At 43.1% G+C, this 15,144-nt stretch overlaps 2 protein-coding genes across 7 annotated transcripts in view; one reads left to right on the top strand and one right to left on the bottom strand.

Moving 5' to 3' along the window:
• ATP2A2 (ATPase sarcoplasmic/endoplasmic reticulum Ca2+ transporting 2) overlaps positions 1-3,523 on the top strand; it is a 44,816-nt gene extending 41,293 nt beyond the window's left edge. The window contains exon 21 of the mRNA XM_062504620.1: positions 1,392-3,523. Within this exon, the coding sequence (XP_062360604.1) occupies positions 1,392-1,405 (14 nt within the window). The 3' untranslated portion in view covers positions 1,406-3,523. The remainder of the gene's footprint in view (positions 1-1,391) is intronic.
• A 969-nt stretch (positions 3,524-4,492) lies between these two features.
• Positions 4,493-15,091, bottom strand: ANAPC7 (anaphase promoting complex subunit 7). 6 transcript variants are annotated; one of them, XM_062504335.1, is made up of 13 exons: positions 14,963-15,091; positions 13,737-13,923; positions 13,146-13,265; positions 11,933-12,044; positions 11,552-11,705; positions 11,305-11,447; positions 10,964-11,081; positions 10,386-10,582; positions 9,503-9,727; positions 8,937-9,087; positions 6,640-8,097; positions 5,617-5,805; positions 4,493-4,667 (listed from the first exon to the last, which is right to left on the bottom strand). In XM_062504335.1, the coding sequence occupies exons 1-11, from the start codon at positions 15,061-15,063 to the stop codon at positions 7,908-7,910; spliced, it is 1,698 nt and encodes a 565-aa protein (XP_062360319.1). In that variant the 5' UTR covers positions 15,064-15,091; the 3' UTR covers positions 4,493-4,667; positions 5,617-5,805; positions 6,640-7,907. The 6 variants fall into 6 exon arrangements, with proteins under 6 accessions (XP_062360319.1, XP_062360320.1, XP_062360321.1 ...); XM_062504336.1 differs by having other exon boundaries at positions 5,617-6,771; positions 7,303-8,097; XM_062504337.1 differs by having other exon boundaries at positions 7,303-8,097.
• Between the last annotated feature and the right edge of the window lie 53 nt (positions 15,092-15,144).

Below are 15,144 nucleotides of genomic sequence, written 5' to 3'. Positions count from 1 at the left end.
TGCTGTTTTCTGGATTCCTTGGTGCCCTCACACATCACTGCTTATTCTCTCCTGTGAGAGGGGTGTGTAAGACCAGGATCAATCGTGTGATTGATGCTGCCTTATGCTGGGAACACCAGGAAGGATATTGGCTTGTGCTGGGAACCCACTGGGGTTTGGAATGAGAGCAGCTCCTCCTGAATCCTGTGTTCTGTAGCTGCTCAGGCAGCTGCAGTCATGCATTGAATTTTTAGACAGGAGCTTTTGTCTTTGCAGTGCCTTGGGCTCTCTCTGCTTTCACGTGTGAGCAATCCAAAGTGCTGAGCTACACAACGAGCTGCTCCTTCTTGCTGGCATCCAAGCAATAAAAATAGTTCATACTTGGTTTCCCAAAACGTTATTGCAGATAAATGAGTATGAAAGAGGCTGCAGAAAAACATTCCTGCCAGTCTGTCAAAGTGCTCTGAGGCTTGTGGTGGTAGAGAGGCTGTTGGGGAGGTTCCTGGTACGAAACTGAGTTTTTAATTTGATGATAGAATGCAGTACAGCAGTGCCAGCCTGAGACACAGCTCGAGCCCAGAGCTCATGGTACATAGCCCAAGGGGGCTGAATTTGCAGAGCTGAAAGGAGGTAAAACTGATAGAGTCGTCTGTCTCTTGCACCTGTCTTGTTTACTTTTTTACACTTCTAACCATTAACTGTTTCCCTAATCTCTGCTAATTACATCCTTAATTGCATTAATATGCATTTTCAAATTTTAGCAGGAGAGCCCAAATTTTAGTGTTGAAGCAGTGTTTGGAAGAGCTTTCCTGGAGCTGTAGGGACTGAGAGCAGTCTCTCCAGACACAAGGCTGACCTTATGCTGTGGTAGGGGTGAAGTACAGCAGGAGCTTTAGGACATTGTACTCTACCCTTTGCCTACATATTAATCCGTGTAGTTTAATGACTTCTTCAAAGCTTTCCTACTGCTTCCCAGAACAAGCTGCCTGACTTGGGAAAGGGACATTGTTAGGTCACTTTGGGGCCAAACTTGCCATAATGCCTAAATTAAAAAATACAAGTGCATAGTATGGACCTTGAAAGTAAAAATTCCAAAGAAGTGAGAATTGTCTGTTGCCACTGGTCAGGCAGAGAAAGGCAAAAACCAATTAAACGTGTCTTAATTGTTTTTCACTGCAGTCTTGAGTAGGAAGTGCTGGCTCTGCTGATAATCAAGGGAGCTGAGCCTTAATCCAGAGGATTCTGAGCTTCAAGAACAAAGTAACCTGACAGTGTCCCTTCAATGACAGAGCAGCCAGTTACCAAACTTAACATTCTTTCTTCTGTCACTGTTGATCTTAGTCTTGCTTGTATAATGATACTTAGCATTCATCCTTTCATTAACTGATGCCTTTTCTTTCTTTCCTTTTCAGCAATACTGGAGTAATCGCTTCCTAAACAATTTTGCAGAAATGTAAGGTTGTTTTGTTGCGTGCATGTGTTTTTAGCAACACATCTACCAAAACTTCTGCATGTATCGTGTAAAGATTCTTTGCTTTCCCTAAAAACAAAACTCATTGTGTTCTCTGTGGAAGAAATGTGTGGTACCATTAGGACTTCATGATACAGATGTACAAACGTGCAATATAGCTTACCAAGTCGGAACTCTCTCCAGAGAAGTTGGGTTTCTGTGCTGCATGGAGAAGAGTTTGGTTATCCTTGAACAAGAATTGCGGAGCTGTCAGCCAATTTCCATGTTCCTGTATGTAAAATGTCAGTTTATACAATGTACAATATCAGATAATGCATGCCTTGGGTTGTAGACTGATCTCTCTCTGTATTGTATCATCCAAACATCCTACTCCAACAGCTTCTGTACAATGCTCTCCTATTTATAAATCCATGGAAACGATTACAGATGAATGTTAAACCGTAAGCCTCCACTTCATAACGTTGGGTTTTATTATCATCTGTGCAAATCAACCTCTTTTGCACTGTAATGTAACTTATTTAAATCTAAGGCAGTAAGACAGATGTTGGTGCAATACAAAATATCGTGATGCATTTATCTAAAAAGCAACGACGACGTAGCCAGTTCCCACAGCTGCATGTGTGACCTTTAGAAGTTGTAAATAAGATCACTTGTCTATTGACATGCTGACAGTAAGGAGCATCACACCTAGTTTCATTTGTATCAGGTAAATAAATTTATTCTACAATACGTACTCGGCGTGTTATTTGATGCACTTTGTTTCCTGCAGGTCCGTGTGCAGGCACTGCAGCGCGCTCTCATTTTAATGCCAGGATGACACTTGTTAGCACCAACACCATTGCAATCTTTCCTCCTAGAACTATGCAGATGCAGCTGCTCCTCGGCAGTATTGACCTCCTCGCTGGTGTGATTTCCTCTGTCCAGGGGCTTGTGTGTGTGTTTAAGGGACACTGTCAAGTACTTTGATCACTCAGTTTTTTTAAAATGCTCCATTGTTTGTAAAATCCCTCTGAGAAACGTAAAATAAACAATTCTTTCCCAACAAAATCTTTTTTTTTTTTTTTTTTTGTCCTTTTCTATTTTTCTAAATTGCCCCAGCCTAAAGTAGCTCCTGGTGTCTTCCCTTTCCTTAGGGAAAAGGAAGATGAGCCAAATGTGTTTGCTGCAAACCACACCACGAGCCTCCTGGTGGGTGTGCTTGGCAGTTTGGGCTGTTCTGCCACGAGCACACAAGGCTGCTGCTGGGCAAGGCTAAAGCCCTCCCTGGGTAAAAGCTGGAATTTCCAAGTGTCCTGTAATGCTCTTCTCCAAAGCCCAAACACCAGATTTTGTTTGGAGTAAGACACAACTTAGGAATGTGTTTTACATTAAGTGTAATGCCTCTTAGCCTCCGGCCCCTGCTAGCAGCACCCTGCTGGCAAACACCATTATCCAAACGAGGTGATGCGTCTGAGACCCTTCAAACGCACCAATGTGAGGTTTAAAAATACGAGGGTTGAATTCCGTGGTCCGGCAGCTCTGTAGGATGGTGGAGGGTGCGTTAATGCATCAGGCTGAGCTGCGGGTGCCTGCTTCCTACTATGGTAGTGCTGTGCTGAGCTCTGCTGCTCGCCCCGGCGCTGTCAGAGCCCGGCTCCGCACTCCTTTATCTCCCCTGCAGCTCTTCCCGCAGCCGGATTTAGAGCCGGGCCTTGGCACACGCGGCCGGCGCTGTCAGCACCGCCCCTGCCGCTGCAGGGCTCCCTCCGCTTCCCACGGACGCCGGAGCTCGGGACTGCCCAGGGCAGGTGGGGGAACCGCCCCACGAGCAGCTCTTGCCTTTCACAGCCTCAGCCCGGCTGGGGAAACGGAGCTTTTCTCAGAGCTCCCCATCACTGCTGTACCGATGCACCCGAGTGCTGCTCTCCTGCTCCTTCTGCAGCGGTGGCAGAAGGAAAGCTCAGCAGTGATGGGAAGTCCTTATCCAGCACCCAGCTCGTGCTGCTGTCACAGCGAGGTGCACTCCTCGGCAAACTCACACCTCACTTTTAAACATTTCTTTACATGATGATCTGCAAGTTTAAGCAGAATGAGTCCCCCAGCTGGAGTACAGCCATGTGAGGAGAACGTGATGCTCAGTGGGTTGCCAAGGTGCTCAGTGCAAGAATAAGTGGTAAGAAATGCTGAAATAAACAGCTTCATCTTCCCCCTCCTCCTCCTCCCTGCAAACCCCCAGCTCTAAAGCACCACTGACAGCACAGAGCAAAGAAACCACTCCCCATAGCTCAAGTTATGAGGCATTATGGATGTAATACATTAAACTCTAAATACACAGGGCAGGAAATATCCCTGTTTTTACCTCGAGGTGAATTTGAGTTTAATTAGAGCCCACATCCACCTCCAGGAGAGTGGGTGAGAAATGAGAGAAGCTCTGAGCACCTGAAGAGGTCTTCCAAAATATTTCATCCCAACAGTTTACCCACATGGAAGTGCAGAGAAGACCTTGGACATCAATTTATCAGGCTCCAGGATTTTACCCCAAATCATCACCCTATTTGCCACATCACTGTTTTGATGGGATGATAGGGAAGCAAAAGGAATCTGATCTCCAAACTCACAAAGCCCTTGGCCCCTCTGGAAGCTCTTGGAAAGGGAGGCTTGTACAAAGTAACATCCACTGGGGACCCACACTCACACGCCAGACTTTTCAAAGCAAAGCCAGGCTCAAGCCAGTGAGTGAAAACAAGAGATTTTTTCTATTTTGTTGTTCCATCAAGTGATAGCTAAGGACTGGCCAAAGGGATTTCCTTAATATTTGTTACACTGAAGTGCCCCAGGTGAACATTTTCTTTTGTTTCCCATGTTTTTTGCACCAAAATAACTGTATTTTATTATCTATCTGCTCCCCAACCACCCAGTCTTCTATACATCTTTGCCTACTCTTGACCAGCTTCCAAAGGACATTTTAATCAACTAAAGCTATTTAGTTTGAAATCATAAGTTTATACTAAGTTTAAGCCCCCCTAAGGTTACAAAATTTAAGACCCATAGAGACTGCAGATCTGGGTTTTTAAAATATATTTGTTTGTGGTGTGTTTGTGTAACTTGAAATGACAATGGCAGACACAGTCTTGGAGATTTCCTTACCACTGAGATCTAATTGAGGCAGTAAGGCTTGCTGAATCAAAATCCTGCCTGCTTCTGCCCTGGATGGATCAGTTTCCACATCACTGAGCTCCTGAAAAGCAAGAAGGGAAGAATCACCACACAAAGAGGTTTAATGAGGAGGACAGTTACTGAAAGGGGGGGGGGGGGGATGTCCTAGTTAATCAAAAAACTCTCTGTAATCAGCAGCAGCAGAAAAAGAAGGACCTCAATTCAATAAAGAACACTGATATTGACCATCAGTCCTCAGTCCCTCCCTTCATTTCTGCTTCACAATTCCAGACTTCCCGTGACCTAGCAATCTTCAGAATCAGAAACACTGCCAGTATTGCAAGTGTTATCAGCACGTAATAGGAGTAAATGCATCATTTAGGCAATTTTTAACCACACCATAAATGTATGCTGCATTTAGACTCTGGTAAATTCAGCCCTTACCCAAGTCTATGTACAGTTTGAAAAAATTCTGTCCCTTTCCCATCACTCGCTATCAAAGTAGGAAAGAATTAAAAGTTAGTAATGAAATATGTGATTTAAATTCAAGAGTTTCAGGCAAACAGGGGCACTCTGCCCCTACCCAGCCCCAGACCAGCACCTCAGACACACCAACACTTTACAGGACAACTGGATGGCAGCAGATTTCTTGCCTCATGTCCAAACTGTTTTACTTCCATCACTGATCTAACACAGCCTGAACTTCAGTTCTTGGCTTTGTGATCTTTTCTTCTCGGGTGCAGAGCATGTGATTGAGGGAGGGAATGAGGTCAGCTGCTTATTAAGGGATAATTGTTCTATTCCCTGAACTAAGTGCCTGTAACTGCACTGGAGAGTACCAGACCTCTGCAGAACCAGAGATCCCATTCTAAAATTAAAGCAGTAATGAAGGCTCATTGATAGGCAAGCAGGATCCCACTAGAATTCTGAGAGCCAAATATATCTCTATACAAGCCCAACATGTATGGCACAGTGCAGCTCTCAGCAAAGATCACACAGAGCTACATAACCCCAACACATCAGGTACTCACCAGGCTTCACCTGCAGACTCTCACAACTTCTCCTTTTCAGTAAGGAACTAAGTTCTCACAAAACCAAAGCTGTGAGGATACAAATCACTTCTGACAGCCATCTCAAGGTGTTCTGAGGTGTGCCTGGACTTGTTTGCTCAAGCTGCACCTAAGGACTCGTCTTGAAGTAGTTGTAGTTTCCTGCCTGTTCTAAAAGCAGAGATTATCAGATTATCTACAAACACACTACAGAATGGTTTCAAAAGAACTGTGACTCTCCAGTTTCCCCTTCTAAGCTACTACTTCAGAGAAATGTGTAAAGCCAGTGGTTTACCTATTCAAATGAACCATTACAATAAAATGACTGAAAAACACATCACATACCTCATATGCTTCTCATCACAATGAAATGTATCCTGTCTTTGATTTAGTAACACAAACAACTCAATTTTCATCCACAGCAGAGGTCTGGAATACAACTAGAAAGCTAATGCAGCTACCCACCCTTCAGCTGCAGAATATGTCTGGTGACTGCTGAGTGTGAGGAGAAAGCAGTTTTTTTATATAAAAATAGATGCTTTGAATATGCTTGCACGTTTTTTTCTGTTATGAGACGTGTGATGAGCTGAAATCCATTCACTGCATCCCACAGCAATGGCAAAGAGATGAACAGGACGAGGCCTCTCATCTGCCAGAAAGTCATTAATGAAATATTTGCTCTCCCTGAGATGCACACATTTGGTGGATCAGCTTTACTGGGAGAGCAGGAGCAGCTTATGCCAACCCAACTGCCATGACAGCTTTGCTTTGCTGTTCTTCCCCTATCACCTTCAAATAACCATAACTCAGTTTGGTATTTTGGAAACTCAAAAGCCCACAAAATTCCAGAGAGAACAGACAAGCAGCTGTTTTCTTTTCTTAAGTGGATCAACTACTGGACTCCTCCTCTGTAAGCCATGACATACCAGAGTATTTCCAAAACAGACAATAATCTGCCTCTTTTGTTGTGCATTTTTGATACAACATCACAGAGGGATATTTTACCCTTATCTGCCTTTCAGAGAGAAGTTTCTTTTCCATGTCACAAATTTGTAACAAACAGCCATTTTTTTCCTGCAGATGTTACTCAAAACTAATTTTTTTAGCTTTCTAAAAAGTCTGGGTGCTCCAGCATACCTGTGGCAACAAAATACAAAAGGAATTAAACTCTTGATATAAAGATTAAAAAAAATACACTTTGGTAAAGACTAAGGAAATCAGAACTGTAAGAAAAAGAAGTAATTGCTCTTCCCACTCACCAAGCCCACAGAACTGAAACAGTTTCTAGATCACCCAAAGCAGTTCACCCTTGAAATGCTGAGGTTGGGAATTTGTACACAAAGCAATTTTGCTTCAAAAGGTGAGGGGAAAAGACACGAATTCAAAAATTACCTGACAAAACCAGGAAGTATATAAACATCAAAAAAATAAGACAATATGTGTATTTGCACAATTTAACATTTCTCCAGCAGTGCAAGGGAAGAGGGATGAATTCTTTTTATAGCATTTTAAATGTCAGTGCTGTACACAGAATGTAAAGTGCTTTGAGTCACTGCTGCAAAACCTTCCAGGAACATACTGAAATAAAACTAAACTGCATTTTAAAAATAAATGCTCATGCACAGACTTTAAGTGATTGCAAGGTTCAGTAAGGGTTGAAGAAATTACTTTAATTCTCCACCACTGGCTCAATTCTGTACACAGAGAAATCAGTCAGCTACAAAAAGTGTCCTGCAAGTCCAAGTTGCCTGTTGTCCCAGATCTATCCTGGACAGCACAGGTAATGCCCTAGAAAAAGAGAAATTAATTCAATAAACACAGCAAAAGAAAAGTGTTGCTTTCAGCCACACTCAAGTAGCTCCCCCAGACTCAAATGGCTGCACACAAATGAGCAAGACCTTTCCCACAAAGGAGTACAAACCACTGTATTTACAACTTGCCCAAGCACACTTAGCCCTGGACACAACTCAGACATTGTTTTCATCACAAACAACAGGCTCATTACACACCTCAGATTCTGATGGTTTTAGTTTTAGCAGGAGCTTCTCAAAATGAAAGTTGTAAATAACCTGGGATGCAGTTTGTCCCTGGCACTTAATAAATAAGAAGCATCAAGAATCTCCATAGTATTGAGATGCACAGAACTATTAATTGGTTTCACAGTCTATTAAAAAACAACAAAAAAGTCCTTTGTTACTGAAAAATATCATAGTTTCTGTTCTTCTAAGAAGAGTGGCCCTAGTGGTGTGTTCAAAGCAAGCAGCAGGAGGCTTTTACTGCATCCCAAACCACTGCTCTTGATCTGCCCACTGAGCTGCTTCACTGTCACTGCCTTCCAAGTCCCCCTCTTCTCCACTTCCCTCCATGTCATCCACATCTTCTTCCTGGGTGGCATCTGTTGGACTTTCCTCTTTTTCCATTTTCTGCAATCCTTCCAGTGACTTTTGATCATTTGGATCCAAACTGAAGAAAGGAAGAAAAACAAAGCATTGTCTTGAAACTTTTTTTCATTGTGGCCTCAGTGCAAAGTGTAACAATAAAATCTCATCCTGTTGTCTGCACTTCCTGTTTAACATCATCAGGAAGCTTATTTTAGATGATGATGATGCAACTTCCTCTTGTGCTGCTGTAACATGAGTCTTAAATCTCTTTATAAAACAGTTCTGATCCCCAAGAACGGGTTTATCTAAACATCCCACTCTTCCAGAAAACTTAGTCATTTCTCCCAACACTACTAACTATAAAGTAACATGAAAGCAGTAAAAATGTAAATGACTCTGACTAAATATAATCTATTCAGGCAGAAACCAGCTGACCCATTTAAACTATGCAAGTTTGCAGCGGACATAATGGTTTAAGGCAAGTTGAAAATGTTGCAATCAAAATATGGGAATATTTAACAAAGTAACACCCTAAAATAGCATTTAGATGATGTTGAGTCATACTACTTGAACAGCTCATTTTTATATGCACCTTCTAGTGTAAAGGAATGGATCCTAAAGTCTGACTATAAAATAATTAGTAACTATAAATAATTCCATGCCTTAATCCTTTTGTTAGTCAAAGAATCACAAGCCTAGTGACATATTTAGCATTAACAAAGTCCCTACATTTTGCACTTCTCAGTTAGAAGTCTTAACACCAACCAATTCATGAACAGGGTGCCATTTGTGTGGTTTTACTTGTTTCAGGGGAGAATGATACAAACCCATCTCTAATTCTTGTCTTAATCAATTTGTAGCTCATCTTTTTACTGATTATTGGTTTTTATAAACCTCGTGCAGCCTCAGGGTGTGCTTTACCTCAGGGCTATGCTGTACTGGTCCATGGCTTCCTGGTACTCGTTGACAGCCACCAGGAAGTCCCCGAGGATGCGGTGCAGGACACAGTCACTCTGGTTGGCCAGGGCATTCCTCAGCAAGGCAATCCCATCTTCATACTTCTGCTCTCTACCTGTTCACGGGCAAAACCACTGTTTTCATCAATAGTTGAGACAAATCTATAAAAACTCACAGTGTTCACATTCTTCTCAACACAAGGCTATCTGCCCCCCTAGACCTGTCAGCAGGGAGGGCAGCAATGCCCTGCTTCTTGCAAGATTAACTCTAAACAGATTTTTGTTGCAATAGCTGATACATTCACAATTACATCTACTTTGACGTCAAAACATTTTGTTTGCAATTGCTTTAAGTGTGATATCAGCTGCTGGATGCAAGGAATTCCTGTGATTTTTCCTTCAGGATAGAACTGATAAACCCCTAGACTGTATCATCACTGTTACATCCTTCATATCAATGTGGCTCCAGAATACCATTCCATGTACAAAGGTGTCTTTAAACAAACTAACAAGGGGGAAAAAGGAACTTACTGAGAAGTTCTGCTTTCTTTACCACAGCTTTAATATAGTCAGGTCTTTGTGTGAGAGCTTTATCCAGCAATGTTTTTGCTTTTTCCTGCGTGACTGGGTCCTCCAGGCAGACTGTGGCCAGCAGAGTGAGGGTCTGTGCATTTGCCCCCAGGGTTTTGTACACGTTGTTTGCCATCACCATGGCTTCACGGATGCTGTTGGATGCCAGGTAACACTCGATGAGACCTGGTGAGGTCACATGGAAACACTTCAGGGTTTGAGTCAGCACCACAGGCACTCACCCCTCCACTATTATTTGCACTTAATAGCACTCGGGTGCTCAACAGCTGACACTCCAATAAGCAAATACAAATTACAGTTGAGAAAGTGAATCTATGCACGTCAACATACTCATTCTACAGATAAATGACTTGATGTTTACTACTGGTCAGGCACTGAAAAAAAATCCCAATCCTAAATACACCTAATCTAATGCTTTTATTCAATTCCAATACTGAGATAATTAATATTTCATTACTTGAAGCTGCCGTTGAGATCAACAAGATTTAAATATTTAAACAAGTATGACAAAACAAACCTCCCTGCAGAACTAACCATCAATTAACGTCATCATCCAAAAGTGAGCTGCTCAAAACACCCAAGTTTGTTTACATCCAGACTAAACAAAACAAAAACCAAGAAAACCCCCTTTTTTTTAAAATCATCCTTACAAACCCACGCGTTCTCTCGCATCCCTCGCCAGATCACATCATAGCTTCTGGGTTAACAATTATTTCCTAGAAAGCCAGCAGGAGGTAAGAACTGCTGTCCATTCCCTCGATTCATCATCAGCATGACTCCAACCCTCCCAGAGAGCAGCTGTGAGCAGCTGCCCACGGCTCACCCTCGTAGCAGTCGAGGCGGCAGGGCGCGAGCCGGATGGCCTCACGGAAGTGGATGATGGCCTCCTGCACCCGGCCCATGTTGCGCAGAGCTGCTCCTTTCAGCAGCAGGGCTTGGACACTGTTGCTGTTCAGCTGGATGGCTTTGGCTCCCAAGTATAAGGCACGGGAGTATCTTTTGCTGTAGAAACTGTGACACCTACAGAAAAAAGAGAGGGATTGTAAACACCGCACTGCCTGCGGCGCTTGTGCACAGTCACGGGGGTTTTGAAGTTCTTGCATTTGAAGTTAAGAAAAAAAGGTTATTCGGGAATTTTAAAAATCCCAGTATAAATATTAAAACTGTTACTATTTAATATATTGTTGGTATTGCACAGGTGTGTAACTCTCACAGATTTAACATACAGAAAACAAACATGATAGACATTTACAGAGAGCTAATACAAGTTACCCAAGAATGGAACAGAAAGGAAAGAAAAGCACCTTCTGTACAAAACAAGCTGAACCCACTGTGTCAGCTGTAATCCACCCCATGCAGCAAATCCAGAGCTGAGGTGAGAAAGGAAACAAAACAACTCACCCAGATACCACCCAGGGCTCTGCGTGCTGGTCAGAAATATTGAAGAGCCGGCAGCCCAGGTTCTCCACATCCTCCAGCCGACCCTCACGTGCCAATAAATAACCATAAACATCCATTCCTAAAGAGACATGGTGGAGGGTCAATCCTCAGGGGATGGAAAGTTCATTCACAAGAACAAAAAGCCACAAAACCCACAAACACCTACTTTAAACTGTGCAACTATCTGAAAGGGTTCAAGATATGCAGCTTCTGAATGTCCGTTCTGACCTGACAGCTGGGTAAACAATATACAACATTCCACTGTTACTCTTCAGGTCAATCTTCTCTCAGGATTTACTCACCTTTTATCAGGTAAGGATCCAGCATTTGTGCTTGTTCAAATTTTAGGATAGAGTTTTTATTATCTCCAGCTCTGAAGTACAGGTCTGCTAAGCTCCCCAGCAAGTCCACATTATCCCTCAGCAATGACTTCTTCTCTAAAGAGCTTAAAGGGAAAAAAAAGGCTGTTATTTATAAACGACATTTTGAATATCATTATATATAAGAATTATATATTATTTGATTGAAACATGCTCTTTCAACTCTTACCAAATGGTGTTTATTGCTCTGGTGTTGTCTCCAGTATGCACAAAGGCATATGCCTTGATCCACACAGAGAGCCAGTCCAAGTTAGGAATGCTCTGGATGATGTTGATGGTCATGGAGGCCACTTCTGCTCCCTTCACCGACAGCGAGAGCAGGCCTGTTTAGAGGGGTTCATGCATCAATCACAGCCACCCAAAACTGCTTTTGATACAAATTGCCCCAGAAGCAGAAACTCAGTGCCTCGACAAGCACAAACAGCTGGTTACACGGTTTGTTACAATTTCTGTAAGGCGGGTATGACAAGCAAATGCAAAACAGTTACAGAAGTGTAATTAAAAGTGTAACAGCTGAACCCTGCAGTGCTGACAGTGTGTAGACACCCACCCAGGATGGCATCCAGGGCCAAGGGGCACTGCCTCAGCACCTCTTTGTAGCTCGTCACCGAGGAGCGCTCCTGGCCTGCCTTCTTGTAGAGGTTTGCCAGCATCATATTGATCTGCAGACAACAGAAATGTGGGGACAGTCAAGTGTGAGGAAGGAGAAAATCACTAAGAAAGCTCACAAGTCTGTCTTCAGGCCTGCCTGCCTCTGTTCTGGGCAGAAGACAAAATAACCTGCATTTCTGAGAACACTCTAAGGTAACCATGTAGTACAAAATGAAAACTGTGGCTTCTTTCTGAGTACAGAAATAAAATTCTTTTATTCTTTTGTACGTGTATAGTGTGCCTTGAAATCTGTGTTTTGCATCGAAGAAGTCAAAAGATGTGCAAGTGCTCATACATGATGCCAAGAAGGATCCATATATCCATTACTCAGACCCTTCCAGGAATCTCTCTGTATCCATGGAAGTGTTTGAATTAGCTTAGCAAGGCAAAGAAAGTTTCCATTCAGCTTCTGAATGAAGCCATGACTGACAAAAGAATTGAAATTATCTGAGCTCCTCACAACACAAGCAGCTGGTTTCTGCTGCAGCACTTCCATTTACTGGTGTATATAGGCAAAAAGTTTGCTTTTCTCAATCTTTTCTTCTTTTTCAGTTCTGCAAGCTGGTCAGAACATTCTGACATTAACTGGAGTTTAAGCCATGTACACTTTTAGGACAATTTAACACGAAACACAGTTCACTGATCTGATGTGCTAATCTTTTAAGCCCTTCTGAGTAACAGAGCCAGCAAGCAAAGACTCCACAAATTTGGCACTGCAAACCACAAAGGGATCTAAATATTTAACATTATCTAAACTGTTGTTGAAAAGGATTAAAAGATTTTAAAAGATGGAGCACTAGCAAACCTTCTACTTGCCAAGGTCTCCAGACTTTCAAGGATTTGGCTTTGCTCAAACTGTACAAAAAGTTAATAAAGATGCACAAAACATTTAACTACTTTCATGTTTTCTTTTTTTTTAATTCTAACAGAGGAAATACAAAATTGGTATGATTTTAAAGAAAAAGGTCCAAATCAGCTAATTTAAAATTAGGAAATGCTACCAAAAATATTTACCCAATGAAAAAGACATAATGCCATTAAACCTATGTACTATGCTCCGCCCTAGAGATACAGTGACCAAGAACCTGAGACTAAAACCTGCCAGAACTCACCTTTGGAGTTCTCTGCCTGGAAGGAATCCCATCAAGAATAGCAATGGCATCTTTATCTTGCTTCAGCATTGTGTAACATTCAGCCATTTTGTATTTCACTTCAATTTCTGATGGCAAACACTGACACAAAAATGAAAGACTTAAATACGATGTTGGTTTAAACAGGAATGAAACTTTTAATAAGGTTTCCTCATAAATATTTATACTGTGTTGAAAAATATCTGGTACATGTAAATTAACAATGCAGCTCACTGCTAGTTCATATTGCTCCTGTCCTCAAATTAAAAGTAGGAAGTATACATACAGAAAAATTTCCTATTGGAGATTATTTTAAATTTTGCATTAGAAAACACCACATATATTATCAAACTAATTAGGCTTAAATATCAGGTTCATTTGACATGATAAATGCACAATCAAAGGTATTTAACAGACATGTAAAGGTGATGCTCAGGGATATAGTTAGTGATGGCTTGGCAGGGATTCAATCTTAAGGATCTTTTCCAGCCTCAGTGACTCTGTAAATATTGAGTCAGCAACCATTTACTGGAAGGGGGAACGTGATGACTTTATGTATCAATTCTTAAATACCTGGCTCTGGGGTGTTGATGCAGCATTCCCAGTAGAAGGTCTGACTTTGGAGGTTTTACTTAAGGCTTTTTTCTGCTGTAAGGCCATTGTGTACTTGCTGACAGCATTCCTGTATTCCTTGTCATGGAAGAGGGAGTCTGCATGATAGACAAGGAGCTGGTACTTCTGAGAGGGAGAGAACAGTTCCCTAGAATAAATGCAGACAGAAAGGCTCAGATCAGATGGCTGCACAAGAATCAAAACCTTACAGATCCAAAGTATCTGTAGCTTTGGTTTGTCTAGCTTCAACTTGGAACTGCTGCAGCTTCTTTATTGCCCTGGAAGAACCACTGAGTAACGGCACTGACTCCTCACACAGGGGTTATCTCACCAATTTCTTTTATCTGTACACAAACAAATCCAACAGCCACTCCTGACACCTCATCAGCAACAGCAGCTCAATGTTTGGCTGCTTGGCCACTGCCCCATCCTTTCCTTAACAAGCCACAGGTTGTCAATGTCCATTACACTGCATCAACTTTCTCCTAGGATTCATTCCCCTTTTATTAGGTAAGGATTGAGCATTTTGCCCGTTCAGATTTCAGAACAGAGTTTTGTTAGAACGGACTCAAGTTTAAAAGGCAAACCAGCTCCTTGCACAGCTGTTCTGGCCCTAATCCCTATTCCTCCATTATACAGACCCCCTCTGCAACACTCTTAGTCTGTATGCAAACCAAATGATCCAACTATGGCCTTCCAGGACTTGAAGGGAGCCAACAAGAAATACGGAGACAATTCACAAGGGCCTGGAGAGACAGGACAAGGCGGAATGACTTCACATTGACAGAGGGCAGGTTTAGATTGGATATTAAGAAAACTCTTCCCTGTGAGGGCTGTGAGGCCTTGGCACAGGCTGCCCAGAGAAGCAGTGGCTGCCCCATCCCTGGAAGCGTCCAAGGCCAGGCTGGACGGGACTTGGAGCAACCTGGGATAGTGAAAGGTGTCCCTGCCCAAGGCAGGAGGGGTGAAACAAAACAATCCTTAAGGTCCTTTCGGTGAGTCTATGATTCTCTGCCGGGACACTCACGTTGTAGCGGGCACCCCAAAGGGACGCTGATGCTGATACCCGAACAGAGGCGGGCTCCATCCCCGGCAGGGACGGGAGAGGGGAAGGACAGGGACGGGGACACCCCAAAAGCGGCCCCGCTCCCCCCACACTCCGCGCCCCCTGCCGGCGGGGCACTCACGGGTTGTTGCCGCTCATGGTGAGGAGCAGCCCGCTGAGCAGCCGCACGTTCGAGTGCAGCCCGGCGGCCGCCATCTCGCGCACGTGCTCCACCACACTCATGCTGCCGCCGCCGGGGAGGAGGGGACGGGGAGGGGCGGGGGGAAACCGGGAGAGATCCCGAGCGAAGCGCCGGGCACGGAG

This window comes from Cinclus cinclus, chromosome 17, assembly GCF_963662255.1.
Source record: "Cinclus cinclus chromosome 17, bCinCin1.1, whole genome shotgun sequence".
Classification (NCBI taxonomy): domain Eukaryota; kingdom Metazoa; phylum Chordata; class Aves; order Passeriformes; family Cinclidae; genus Cinclus; species Cinclus cinclus.
Note: the sequence above shows the minus strand (reverse complement) of the source record. Positions and strands in the feature narration are given on the sequence as shown.

Bases quoted from the DNA above. Each gene is read 5' to 3' on its own strand.
- ANAPC7 (XM_062504333.1), bottom strand. From the start codon at position 15,063: ATGAGTGTGGTGGAGCACGTGCGCGAGATGGCGGCCGCCGGGCTGCAC. The intron at 9,728-10,385 runs GTGAGCCGTGGG...TGACCTCACCAG, and splicing joins CCGCCTCGACTGCTACGAGG to GTCTCATCGAGTGTTACCTG. The intron at 8,098-8,936 runs GTAAAGCACACC...TCCTTTCTTCAG, and splicing joins CAGTACAGCATAGCCCTGAG to TTTGGATCCAAATGATCAAA.